Source organism: Capra hircus, chromosome 18 (assembly GCF_001704415.2).
Source record: "Capra hircus breed San Clemente chromosome 18, ASM170441v1, whole genome shotgun sequence".
Lineage (NCBI taxonomy): Eukaryota > Metazoa > Chordata > Mammalia > Artiodactyla > Bovidae > Capra > Capra hircus.
Window position 1 is genome coordinate 54,804,147 of NC_030825.1, and position 13,080 is coordinate 54,817,226.

The window sequence follows — 13,080 nt, forward strand, 5'->3', positions numbered from 1 at the left end:
CTCCATTCCCATTCCCCAAGATCAACTCCAAGGTCCCAAGGTTCAAAGGGTCTAACAGGCCAGGCTCAAGAAATCCGTACACTTCTGAAGTGCAGACTCTGGAATCCTAGCCCAATTAGGGGACAGGACCCCAGCATCCTGACCCCAACAGGGTTCAAAGACTCCACAGTTCCAGCCCTCTGAGTTTCTGAGATTCCTTTGCATTTCAGGTTCTAAGATGCAAGGATGCTGAGTCTGTGAAATTCCAGAATCCTTCTGGCAACTTCCCCTCAGCATCACTCCTCCTCCCTTCAGCTCATCCTTGGCTCTCTCTGTCCCCCTCTGTCTCCCCCGGGGCTCCCACAGACATGATGCAACCAGGGCCGGAGCCAGGCTGAGAGGTGGGAGGCAGGAGGGAGATGTAATTACAGCGTCTCTTGCCTCAATTCAGCAGGAAGCTCAGATTTGGGGCCCAGGGGACCCTAATTCAATGTGAATAATGGAGCACTTGCCAGACGCAGGCACAGCCCCTCTGGGAAGGGGAGGCCTAGGGAGTCATCTCCACCAGATCCAGGGGTGCAGACTCAAGACAAGAGGGCTCGAGGAGAGGGGAGGGGTCACAAACTCAGTGGACCTCAGACCAACCAGGTTAAATAATTAAGCCCATAGCTCACCCAGTCTGCATTTCTTTATTTTCAACAGAATCATGGGTTCAAGGCATTTTACCTTTCTCTTCGTTTCTGTGTAAGAAGCTCCTGGCACAGGCTCTGCGATAAATAGTGTCTGATCCCCTGTGTCCCTCACTGGGAGACAATAGGGTGTGGTGGGGACTTTGGCAAACTGGAAAGCCAGGGCCCCATATCATAGCCTCTGGTCACCCTGGAGATTGTGCAGTTCTGAGGTCACCCAGACCTTCCAAATGGAAGAAGCCATCAAGGTGGGCATTAATGTGAAGTACTCTCATTTAACTGCCGGCATGTAGGTCCTAAAAGGGCTTCCCTGGTGGCTCAGCGGTAATGAATTTGCCTGCAATGAAGGAGACATGGGTTCATTCCCTAGGTGGGGAAGATTCCCTGGAGAAGGAAGTGGCTACCCACTCCAGTATTCTTGCCTGGAATATCACATGGACAGAGGAGCCTGGTGGGCTACAGTCCATGGGTTCCCAAAAAGTCAGACACAACTTAGCAGCTAAACAGCAAATACAGGTCCTGGAAATCACCAGTGTTTGAAGTGGGAAACACAGAAAAGGAATCAGGGCTGTCACCGTAATCCATGTCCTCAGAAAAAAGGAAATAGAAAAGAATGTACGTACTGATTTGTCTCCTGTAGCCCCACTTCTCTCTTCTCTACCCCATGTTTAATTCCCACCCTGTACCAGCTCAGATGTCCCCTCCTCCAGGAAGCCCTCCCTGACCTTCAAGCTGAGTCAGGCCTTCTCTCTGAATTCCCCCATCCCAGCTCTGCCCACTCTGAATCATCACTATCCCAGGACAGCTCTATCACTCCCACTGGATTCTGACCCCCAGGAACCCGGGGCCAGGGCTGTCTTGGTCGTGTCCATGACCCCTGTTTCAACTATTACAGGACCAAGAGTGTTTGGAAGAATGAGTAAAGGAACAGGGACAAGCTCAGTGCTTGTGGGGGTGGGGCTGTGGTAGGGAGTAGGCCCATGTGTAAAAAGGGGCTGGAATCATTCAGGGGACGAAAAAGGTGGGTACTGGGTATTCTAAAGACCTCCAGCCCAGGAGAGAGGCAAGAAGAGCCGCCAGCCGAGAGGTTCAGGGCGCAGGAGCGTTCAGTCTTCACCCCATTATCTCTTAGCTTGTGACTCTGAGTAAGGGACCTCCTTTGGCTCACTTTCCTCATATACGTAGCCAATTGCTTTCTGGGGCTGTTGGGACGATTAAATCAATTCAGGATCGCAGGAACACTCCGTGGAGGCCAGAGCCAGGACGCAGGATGTCCTCTGATAATCCCCCTGCCCCGCATCCACATAACCTCGCCCCACACCCCCACACTCCACACACACGAAGAAGGAATGAGAAGGGACACGGGCTCCTCCATGGTGGCCCCAGGTTCTGCATGTGCCTCAGTTTCCCCGAGAGCACAGGCACCCCCGCAGTCACCACGTTTATTGGATTCATATTTTGACGGGGTAGGGGGGGTCGGGAGGGCTCAGAGCAGGACGCAGAAGAGGCGCTTGTCTCGGAAGGGGTTCTCTGCGGCGGGTACCGGCGTCACCAGCGGGTCATCTTTGGCGTGAGTCTCGCAGAAGGCCAGGAGCTCAGCCGCTGCCTGCGACACCTGCGGGCACCCAGGGGGAGATGTCCACGCCCCGCCCCGCCCCGCCCCGCCCCGCCCCTGCCTGGCCACGCCCCGCCCCTGCCTGGGCCACGCCCCCTGTCTGGGCCCTTCCTCGAGTCAGGCCCGCCCCCGTCAGGCCCCGCCCCCGTGTTCAGGCCTCTCCCATTGCCAGCCCCCGCCCTTAGGCCCCGCCCCCTCTCTGTCCAGCCCCCTTGTCCAGCCGCTCCCCACCCTCCACCCGCCTTCCTTGGAGTCCAGTCCCGTTCCGAAGGGGATCTTTCCACCCGGGCTCCCGGCTCCACTCCCAAGTCTGACCAGTCCAGACTCCAGCCCCGGAGCCCGCGGCCTTCCTCCCCAGCCCGACCCAGCACCTTCATGCGGTCGGTGTTCACCTCCAGCTTCAGCTGCTCCACGGTCTTCCGGGCCTCCGCGATCTTGGCCATGTTGTTGGACATGGCTGCGGCGGGGAAAGGTTAAAAGCCGGTGGGAGTGGGGGCGAAGGAGTAGGCTAGGGCAAAGGTGGGTCCCCAGATAGGGTTGGCGGTGGCGGTGGAACCCACTAATAGGGGCGTGCGTGGAAGGGCTCACCGATGCGGTGCCCAGAGTGGAGGAAGAGACAGGAAAACAGAAGGAAAGGGGAGCGATGGAGATCTGCGCAGATGGGGGGCCAAGAAGCCGGCCGAAAGGGGGACCTAGGAACAGGGACGAGAGGGCCAAGAGAACGCTTGGAGGGGTGCACAGATGGGGTACCTAGAGGCAGGTGAAGGAGGGAAGAGAGGGAAGGCAGGAGGGAAGCACAGACGGGAGGCCGAGAGGCAGGGGGAGGGAGGGACAGAGGACAGGGACACAGGTGTTAGATCCAGAGATCCGGGTGTCCTCGCCTCCCGGGGAGAGCGCAAGAGCCAGGAGGGGGCCCTCCCCAGGCCAATTAGCAGGGGCTCCCCGGAGAAGAGGGAATTAAGATCACCGCGGGAGGGGCCAGAGGAGGCCTCATTAGGGCCTTGGCAGCAGCTGCCCCCTCCGCCCCCCTCGGGGAGCCCCCCATCCCAGCCCTGGCCACCTCAAAGGCTCCCCTGCTCATTAGCAACCTTAGAAAGGGCTGGAGAGGGGGGCAACACAGCCAGGACTGGGAGAGGGACAGGGAGGATTGCGACAGAGAGGAGCAGAGAGAGATGGGGAGGGGGAGGGGGAATAAAGAGACTGAGGGAGAGAAAGATGGAGAGACAGGCGGGTGGGACGGAGTGCTGGAGGGAGTGGAGACAGGGAGAGAGGGGTGTGAGGAGAGAGGCAGAGTGCTATGGGAGAGAGAAGCACAGCGCGGACGAAAGCACAGAGGGAGGAAAGAGAAGGGGCAACAGAAGGCTTAGGGAGAGATGGAGTGACCGAGGTGGGAGAGAGTAGACAGAAGGGCAGATAGAGCGCTAGAGGCAGGGGGAGAGAGGGGAGAAAGGGCAGGGAACAGACAGAAGGAAGTGGAGGGGCAGGAGGGGACCCAGAGTGATGAAAAAGGACAGAGGAGGGCACGCGGAGAGACAGAGGGAAAGGCAGGCTGACGGAGATGAGCAAGGATAAAGTCACTCATCCGCTCGCACATTCATTCGTTCCCAGGCAGAGGGACCGGCTGTCGGGGTTCAGGACCACAGCCTCCTACCTGTTGCTGCTCAGGGCTGGGAAGGCAGGCGGGTGGCAGAGACACAGCGTCTGTACCCACCTCGGTTCTGCCCCGCCCCCTCTCCTGGGGCACAGCCCCTGAGGACCCGCCTCCTCCTGCTACCGCCACCAGCATGCCCCTCACCCTCGCGTCCTGTCTCTCTGGGTCCTCTCATTACATCTGTCCGTCTCTCTTCGTCTTTGTGTGTCCGTCTCTCTCTCCCTTTCTCTCTCTCTCTGTGTCAGTCTCCCTTTTCAATCTCTGTCTCTATCTCCGTCACACTCACACACACACACACACACTCACAGGAAAAGAGTCTTAGGATGAGCCCCCCCCCCACCCCACTCTGCCGCATTTATTCCACAGTCATCCAAATCTCTCCTGTGCGTTCACACAGCCTCACACTCCATTACATACGCTCGGCCACCCTGTCACACCCACAACCTCCGTGACACCCCACCCCAAATAATGCCCTCTCAGCACACAGAGTCACACTCACAGTCCCTCGCAGAGATGCCTCACATGATGCTGCGTATAGTCTCCTGAACCACCCTAACCTTTCGCGGCGCCACAGTCATGTCACACGGTCCCTCACGATCTCTCTGAGAGGCCCATCACCACCAGTGACATCTTACACAACCACAGTCAGAGGGACAACCTCTGAGCGTCAGGTGTAGAGACACACACGCGCAGTTCCACACAGGACCACACGCAACCTCTCAAGATGTCTTGCTGAGCCTCACACAATCTGTATCACACACACGTGCTGCCCTCATACCGCAGCCTCCTGGTGTCACAGCTTACACCCAGGCAGTTTTCCTTGCATGCTCATCTGAGCGCCCTGGACAGTTGCACATTCTCTAACGCACTGCCATGACACTCTGCCAGTCTCTCAGGGCCCCACACGACCTGTGTGACACACACTCACACCCAGCATCTCACACGTCATCACTGTGACTGACACACCCTTGTCGCACACTCACAAGGTCATTCACACTCAGCTTCCCTCCCCACAAGTCTCTCACTGCTTCTCACGCCATTACTTGGTGGGCCATTCTCATTCATTCTTGCCGTCTCTCACACACCCTCTCCCCATGGACACACACAACTCTCCCATCCTCACCATATTGCACACTGTCACACACGACCTCTTGCTCACACATGGTCTCTCAATGTCACAGTCCTCCAAATAGTGTCTCAGGGACCCCCAAACTCATGGTGTCACATGCAGTCACCGATACGTCATCTCGGTCACTCACGTAAACGGTCACACACAATGTCTCGGTGTAACACGATTGGAAGAACTGACTCATTTGAAAAGACCCTGACGCTGGGAAAGATTGAAGGCAGGAGGAGAAGGGGACAACAGAGCGTGAGATGGTTGGATGGCATCACCGACTCAATGGACATGAGTTTGAATAAACTCCGGGAGTTGGCGATGGACAGGGAAGCCTGGCATGCTGCAGTCCATGGGGTCGCAAAGCGTCGGACACGACTGAGCGACTGAACTTTACTGAACTGAACACAGTTTCACAGTCACGCCCAGTTTCTGGTTGTCACAGAAAATCTCACAAGGTCACACAGCTACGCACAACCTCTGGACTTCACGCTCGATCTCAGAGTGGTACACACTCACACAGCGAGTGTCACCCATAGTGTCCTGCCCTGAACACACTCGCGGGCGCTGCACACTCAGCCCGCAGTCGTCTCCTGGCAGCTTCCTGCCGGCCACACGGGGGCGCCCGCGGTCCGCCGAACCGCCCACTCCGCCGGCGCCAAAGCCGTAGGAGGTAGAAACCCGGAGGGCAAAGCGCCCCCGCTGGCAAGCTGGGAATTAGAGGTGGGAGAGACACAGAAAGGTGGAGGGAGCTAGAGAAAGCTCACTGAAGATGGACCGGACACAGAAATTCAGAGAGAGGGAGAGAGAGATGCCGGGAGAGACAGAGGCAGAGATAGGGACACAGAGACGGAAATTTGGAGAGATGGGGACCCAGGGACTAAGAGAGACAGAGACAGGCAGAGGGTTGCAGAGACTGAGACGTGCAGGAGAGACACGCAGACAGAAAAGTACAGTCAGAAACGGTGACTGAGAAACACGGACACCGAGACACAGACAGAAGAGGGTAGAGAGACAGACACGACCGACCGCACCCTCCGCAGGGGACCAGACGGCAGAGGCGGAGTCTGCAGAGGCGCTTCCCAGAGGCAAGACCTCTGGGCCGCCAAAGGGGCGTGGAAGTTCGGGGCGGGGGTAGAAGGGGCGTGTTCGGGGCGTGTCTTTGGGGCGTGTCCTGGGTGTGGTTTGCCGCGAGGGGCGGGTCTTGGGACCAGCTCCCGACCTCGCCTCCCTAGCGGGCTGAGGGAGGGGCGGAGGCCGAGCCCCGGGGAGACGTGGAGGTCGCGGAAAGAAGCCTCTTTACTGCAGTCATTCCATCCCAATTCGGTTTTTACTGCCTGAGCAGGGAAGCAAGACCGGCCGGCAGGGGATACGGGCCTGGGTCCCCAATTTGATAGGGGGATATCGGACCCTGGCTCCCCAACCCCCTATCGCGCGGGAGCAGCAGGGCCAGGTTGCGTGGGGGGGAGGGGAACTAGGCTCACATCTGGAAAGCATCAGGCGCGCCGGACGTGCCAGGGCCCCGGGCCCGGCTGCGGAAGAGCGGAGGGGAGTTAGGGCGCCCCCGTCCCCCTCCCTTAGCGGGGTCGGCCGGCGCCGGGGAGGGGCCTGGGTTTACGCCTAACCTCGGCGCCTCCCGCAGCTGGTTTCCATCAGCAGTTTTGGCCCGGGCAGCCCCCGAGGAGGAAACACGGCTCAGAGCGGGGAAAGGCAGGGTGACGACCCAATCTTCCCTCCCTGTCTCTAATGGCAGCCAGAGGCTGGGGGCGGGGAGACGGACAGGCGGACGCTGTCTGAACCAAGAGTAACCTCCATTTCTCTTCCCAGTTGCGGACCTTTCCACTCTACGGATTACCTTGGTTTCCAGATGTGCAACCCTGCCCTGTGCTGCAGAGGAATTCCCCAGCCTCATGACAGTGGTACTCCTGATCCCATTTTCTGGAGGGAGAAACTGAGACCCTGGATTGCAGATTCAATTCTGACTTGAATTATTAAAGAAACGGGCGATGACTGCCAACAGTTAATCTAGCATGGAATACCCAGTCCCTACCGGACATTCCATATGAATGTCTGCAGTATGTCAAACTCAGTTGCCCAAAACTGAGCTCCTGAGTCCACCTGCCAAACCCTCTCCTACCACAGTCTTATTCATGTCAGTTGATGGGTCAGTCTTAACCCCCCCTCCCTTTCTCACACCCCACAACTGCTCTAGCAACAAATCCCATTAACTCCATCTTCAAAGTCTGTCCACAATCCAGTCACTTCTCACCGCCTCTGCTGCCCCCACTCTGGTCCAGGCACCATGCCCTGCAGCTTGGGCAGTTATAGTCCCTACTCACTGGGTCTCCAGCTTCTATTAATACCTCTGTCTCCCTCAGCCTGTTCGGCACAGAGCAGCCAGAGGGACCCTGTTTAAAACAAAGTCCCAAGATAACGGTAGCAAGTGCTAGTGAGAATATGGAGACCGTGGAGATGTAAAACGATGCTGCCATTTTAGAAAATAACTCTGGCAGTTCCTCAAAAGATAACAGAGTTACCAGATGATCCGGCAATTCCTCTATTATGTATCTACCTAGGAGAAATGAAAGAATGTAGTCACACACACACTTTGTATTTGAATGTTCATAGCAGGATTATTCACAAAAGCCCCATAGTGGAAACAACCCAAATGTTCATCTACTGATAAATGGATAAACTACATGTGGTCTATTCAAACGGTGGAACATCATTTGGCAATAAAAAGAAATGCAGTACTATCATGTGCTACAACATGGATAAACTTTGAAACATTATGCTAAGTGAAATACACAGTTACAAAAGACTATATATTGCGTGATTCCACATGTATTTCCAGAACAGGCCACTCGAAAAGGACAAAAATAGATCTGCAAAAGTGGATCCCCACAGGCTGGGGAGACTGTGGGATAACAGATAAGGGATGCAGAGTTTCTACCTGGAGTGATGGAAATGTTCTGAAATTTACTGTGGTGATAATATAATCACAGGACAACTCTGTGACTATAATGAAAGCCATTGATAAAACCTTGATAAAAGACATTGAAGAAGACAGAAATAAATGAAAAGACATCCTGTGTTCATGGACTGGAAGAATTAATATTATTAAGCTGTCCATACTATCCAAAGCAATTGAGAGATTGAGTGCAATCCCTATCAAAATTCCAATGGCATTTTTCACAGAAATAGACCAAACAATTCTACAATGTGTATGAGATCAGGAAAGACCCTAAATAGCCACAGCAATTTTGAGAAAGAAATACAAAGCTGGAGGCATTGTGTGCCCTAATTTCATACTATATTACAATGCTATGGTAATTAAAACAGTATGGTACTGGCACAAAAACAGACACATAGATCAACAGACTAGAATGGGGAGCCCAGAAATAAACTGACGCATACATGGGCAATTACTTTATAATAAAGGAGCCAAGGATATACAACAGAGAAAAGATAGTCTCTTCAATAAATGGTGTTCTGAAAACTCAACAGCCACATGCAGAAGAATGAAACTGGACCCCTATCTTACACCTTATGCAAAAATTAACTCAAATCAATTAAATACTTGAACCTAAGAACTGAAACCACAAAAGTCCCAGGAGAAAACATAAGCAGTATGTTTTGACATCAGATGTGGAGATTTTATTTTTTGGATTTGACACTAAAAGCAAAAATAAATGTGGGACTATATCAAATTAAGAGTTTTTGCACAGGAAATCATCAACAAAATGAAAGGGCCACTTACTGAATGGGGTACATTGCTAACCGTGTACAAGATAAGGGATTAACAATCAGAATACATAAAGAACTAATATCCAAAATATATAAAGAACTCATACAACTCAAAAGCAAAAAGAAAATCTGATTTAAAAACGGGCAGAAGATCTGAATAGACATTTTTCCAAATAAGACATACAGATGGCCAACAGGTACATGAAAAGGCGCTCAACATCACTAAACACCAGGGAAAGGCAAATCAAAGCCACAATGAGATATCACATCTATCAGAAAGGCCATCATCAAAAAGACAAGCAATGACAGGTGTCATTCAAGGATGTCAAGAAAAAGGAACCCTCGGGCACTATTCCTAGGCATGTAAGCTGGTGTAGCCACAATGGACAAACAGTATGGAGTTTCCTCAAACAAACAGAACTACCATATGATCCAGCAATTCCACTTCCGGGTACTTATCTAAAGAAGATGAAAACAGTAATTGAAAAGGATACATTCACCCCTATGTTCATTGCAGCATTTCTTACAATAGCCAAGACTGTGGAAGCAACCCAAGTGTCCACTGATGGGAATGAATAAAGAAAATGTGAATTCAATGGAATATTATTCAGGCATAAAAAAGAGGGAAATCTTGCCATTTGTCACAACATGGATGGACAACAGATGACAGAAGTCAGACAGAAAAAGACAAATGCCACGGGGTCTCATTGACATATGGAATCTAAAAACAAAAAGAAGCTTGTAGACACAGAACAGATTGATGGTTGCCTGAGGGGTCGGTGGATGGGCAGAATGGGTGAAGAGAGTCAAAAGCAAATTTCTAGTTGTAAAACAAGTCATGGGATATAAAGTACAACATGGTTAGTATAATTAATAATTCTGTATTGCATGTTTGAAAGGTGCTAAGAGAGTCCATCTTAAAAGCTCTCATCACAAGGGGGAAAAAATTTTAAACAAGAACCGCTGAGTCCCATATTTTATATGGGCGAATTTTATGGTAGTGAATTATGTTTCAATAGAGCTGTTAACCCCCTCCTCCCACACCCCAAACATCTAAGTTCCTCTTCTGCTCTGAATTCTCCCATGGCTCTCATCTCTCTGGAGGAATAAAAACCAAATTCCTCACCAGGGCCCATGAGACCCCACGTGATGCAGTGGTCCCAGACCATTTTCGGCCCTCGCCTCCCCCGCACCCTCCCCAAGCCCCGTTCTCCCCCGTCACTCACTGCTCCAGACATGCTGGACTCCCAGCTATTTTGCCAACATACCAGGCACTGTTTGGGCTTCAGCACTGGCTGACCCTTCCGCTTGGGAGGTTCTTTCCCAAGAGATCCACAAGCCTCAACTCTCCACCCCCTTCAGGTCTCTGTTCAAAAGTCACCCTCTGAACTTGAGCACCCCTGATCAGTCTACTTAAAAACTCCTCTGCCTTCCTATTCCTCCCAATTCCTTCATCTCTGCTGTTTTCCCCTCACAGTCCTTATCACCTTTTAAAAATTATAGAATTTATGTATTTATTATGTTAGCATCCTCTCCTGCCTGCCACCAGCTCAGCCTCCATCCCTGTGAGCAGTTCCTTGTGTATCTGTCTAGAGATAATCCATACAGAAATAGGCTGATGGGGCAATGGCTAACAGCGTGGACTCGTAGGCAGTCTGAACTTAAAGGTCTGGCTTTGCTATTTCTTGGTTTCTGCTAAGTGACTCCAGAGAGCTGTGCCTCGGTTTCTCCATCAAAACGGACATAAGAGGGACTTCCCTGGTGGTCCAGTGGCTAAGACTCCACGCTGCCAATGCAGGGGGGCCCTGGGTTCGATCTCTGGTCAGGGAACTAAATTCCACATGCTGCAACTAAAGATACCAAGTGTCACAACTAAGACCCAGCATAGCCAAATAAATAAATATATATTTTTAATGGGTATAAGAATCATATCCACCTCCGTGAGAATGTGAGAATTAAATGAGTCACTGAGAATAGTATGGCATATAGTAAGTGCTCACAGAGTATTAGTTGTTATTTTTTTTATGATTAAGCACTAAAATCTTAAAAAGGAAGAAAGGTCAGCCATCTGCACTTCAACCATCTTGACCACTGAGTGATCTGTGTATCCTTAGACAAGTCCCTTCCCCCTTTCAGCTTTAGTTGCTCCTTTTATGAAACAGAGATGGGAGAAACATTCCCAAGGGCCTGAGAAGCAATGACTTTTCCCGGAAACTTTAAAAAATAACTTTGTGAGTTCCGTGGTGGTCTAGTGATTTTAGATGGCACTTTCAGTGCAATGCCCCAGTTCTCTGGTCAGAGAAATAAGATCCTGCAAATCTCAAGGCACAGCCAAAAAAAAAAAGCAAAAAAATCAAAACAAAGCAAATAATAAACTTTGTTACTGTAGAAGGAAGTATCTTTTAATCCACACTCACACCACCACTACAACTCACACCTACCAGAAGGGAAGCTCCATGGGGCAAGGACTTTTTTTCTGTTTTGTTCCTTACTATATCCAAATTGCCTTAGTGGGCCCTGGACATACAACTGAGTACAGCAGACCTTACTCTCTCAGAAGTCAAAGAGACAGAGAGGTGGATACACCCATGTAGCCGTGTAGTCACAAAGATCAAAGCAGCAACAAATACCCATTCTTCAGATTGTGGAGTCAGGCAGAGATTGGATCCTAGTCCTGGCTCTCTCCTGCTTTGTAACCAGGGTAATAGCCCCTCTCTGAGTCTCTAATTACCCATCCATGCAGTTAGTATAATTACTGGACTTACCCAAAGAAACATGGGCGAAAGGTGTGGACAGGCAATTCAGAGAATTACAAGTGGGTCAACAAGCATACAAAATGTGTTATATGAAAGTAGGGAGACATGCTAATTCAGATAAAAACATTTTTTTCCCCCACATTGGCAAAATGAAAATGATTAATAGCATCTCTTGTTGGGTGAAGGGGTGAAAAAACTGGGCATCTCAGAAATTACTGCTGGAAATGTCAACTGAGGGCAGGCTCAGTGGAAGGAATTATGACTGTGTCAATTAAAATTTCAAATGATTGTACTGTAATGACCAAGCAAGTCTATTTCTAGGATCCTAGAAATATGTATACGCACAGAAGCATATACAAAGATACAACTGCATTGAAGTCCAAAATAGAGAACTGAGGAGCTGACAATAAGGTGAGATCATGGAATCATACGCAGCTACTACAGCGATAGGAAAATACGTCACCTAGTAAGCCAGAAAGAAAAACACCAATACAGTATACTAACACATATATATGGAATTTAGAAAGATGGTAATGATAACCCTGTATGCGAGACAGCAAAAGAGACACAGATGTATAGAATGGACTTTCGGACTCTCTGGGAGAGGGAGAGGGTGGGATGATTTGGGAGAATGGCATTGAAACATGTATACTATCATGTAAGAAACGAATCGCCAGTCTATGTTCGATACAGGATACAGGATGTTTGGGGCTGATGCACGGGGAAGATCCAGAGAGATGATATGGGGTGGGAGGTGTGTTCAGGATTAGGAACTCATATACACCCATGGTGGATTCATGTTAATGTATGGCAAAACCAATACAGTATTGTAAAGCAAAATAAAGTAAAAATAAAAAATTAAAATAGAAAAAAAAGGAAAGAAAATACGTCACCTAAATTTAGATGAGATGAAAAAATTCTTAGAATACAACTTAGTAAAACTGACACATGAAGAAATAGAAGAGCATAAACAAACAGAAAATCTAAATAGTACTAAGAAATTCAACTAATTAAAACCCTTCCCATATAGAAATCTCCAGGCACAGATCAAAAAATTGATAAACAATGTATACATATGGCTCAACTTAGGTAAACAGCTTTAGCTGTATAGAGTATAACTCTATGTATATGAATACATATGGGCTTCCCTGGTGGCTCAGCTGGCAAAGAATCTGCCTGCAATGAGGGAGACCTGGATTCGACCCCTGGGTTGCGAAGGTCCCCTGGAGAAGCGGATCTCCCCACGCCAGTATTCTGGGCTGGAGAATTGCATGGACTATACATCCACGGGGTCGCAAAGAGTCAGACACGACTGAGCGACTTTCACTTCATGCATATGTATAGTCACATATATTTATATAGCTACTAGGATTCATACATGTGCAAACACATAAAGGATACATACAAGGACCCACATCAAACTGATTATGATGACTTCTGAGAGAAGGCATCTGGGGCTGTCACTTTACCTACATTATTTCTGTTTCTAAACATTTTGCTTTTTATTTCTTTATTATTTCCATTTT

The 13,080-nt window shown here is 50.2% G+C and overlaps 1 protein-coding gene across 4 annotated transcripts; it reads right to left on the minus strand.

Moving 5' to 3' along the window:
• Positions 2,037-6,155, minus strand: GNG8 (G protein subunit gamma 8). 4 transcript variants are annotated; one of them, XM_018062647.1, is made up of 3 exons: positions 6,086-6,155; positions 2,655-2,740; positions 2,037-2,283 (listed from the first exon to the last, which is right to left on the minus strand). In XM_018062647.1, the coding sequence occupies exons 2-3, from the start codon at positions 2,736-2,738 to the stop codon at positions 2,155-2,157; spliced, it is 213 nt and encodes a 70-aa protein (XP_017918136.1). In that variant the 5' UTR covers positions 2,739-2,740; positions 6,086-6,155; the 3' UTR covers positions 2,037-2,154. The 4 variants fall into 4 exon arrangements, with proteins under 4 accessions (XP_017918136.1, XP_017918135.1, XP_017918134.1 ...); XM_018062646.1 differs by lacking the exon at positions 6,086-6,155 and adding an exon at positions 3,935-5,220 and having other exon boundaries at positions 2,655-3,033; XM_018062645.1 differs by lacking the exon at positions 6,086-6,155 and adding an exon at positions 3,935-5,219.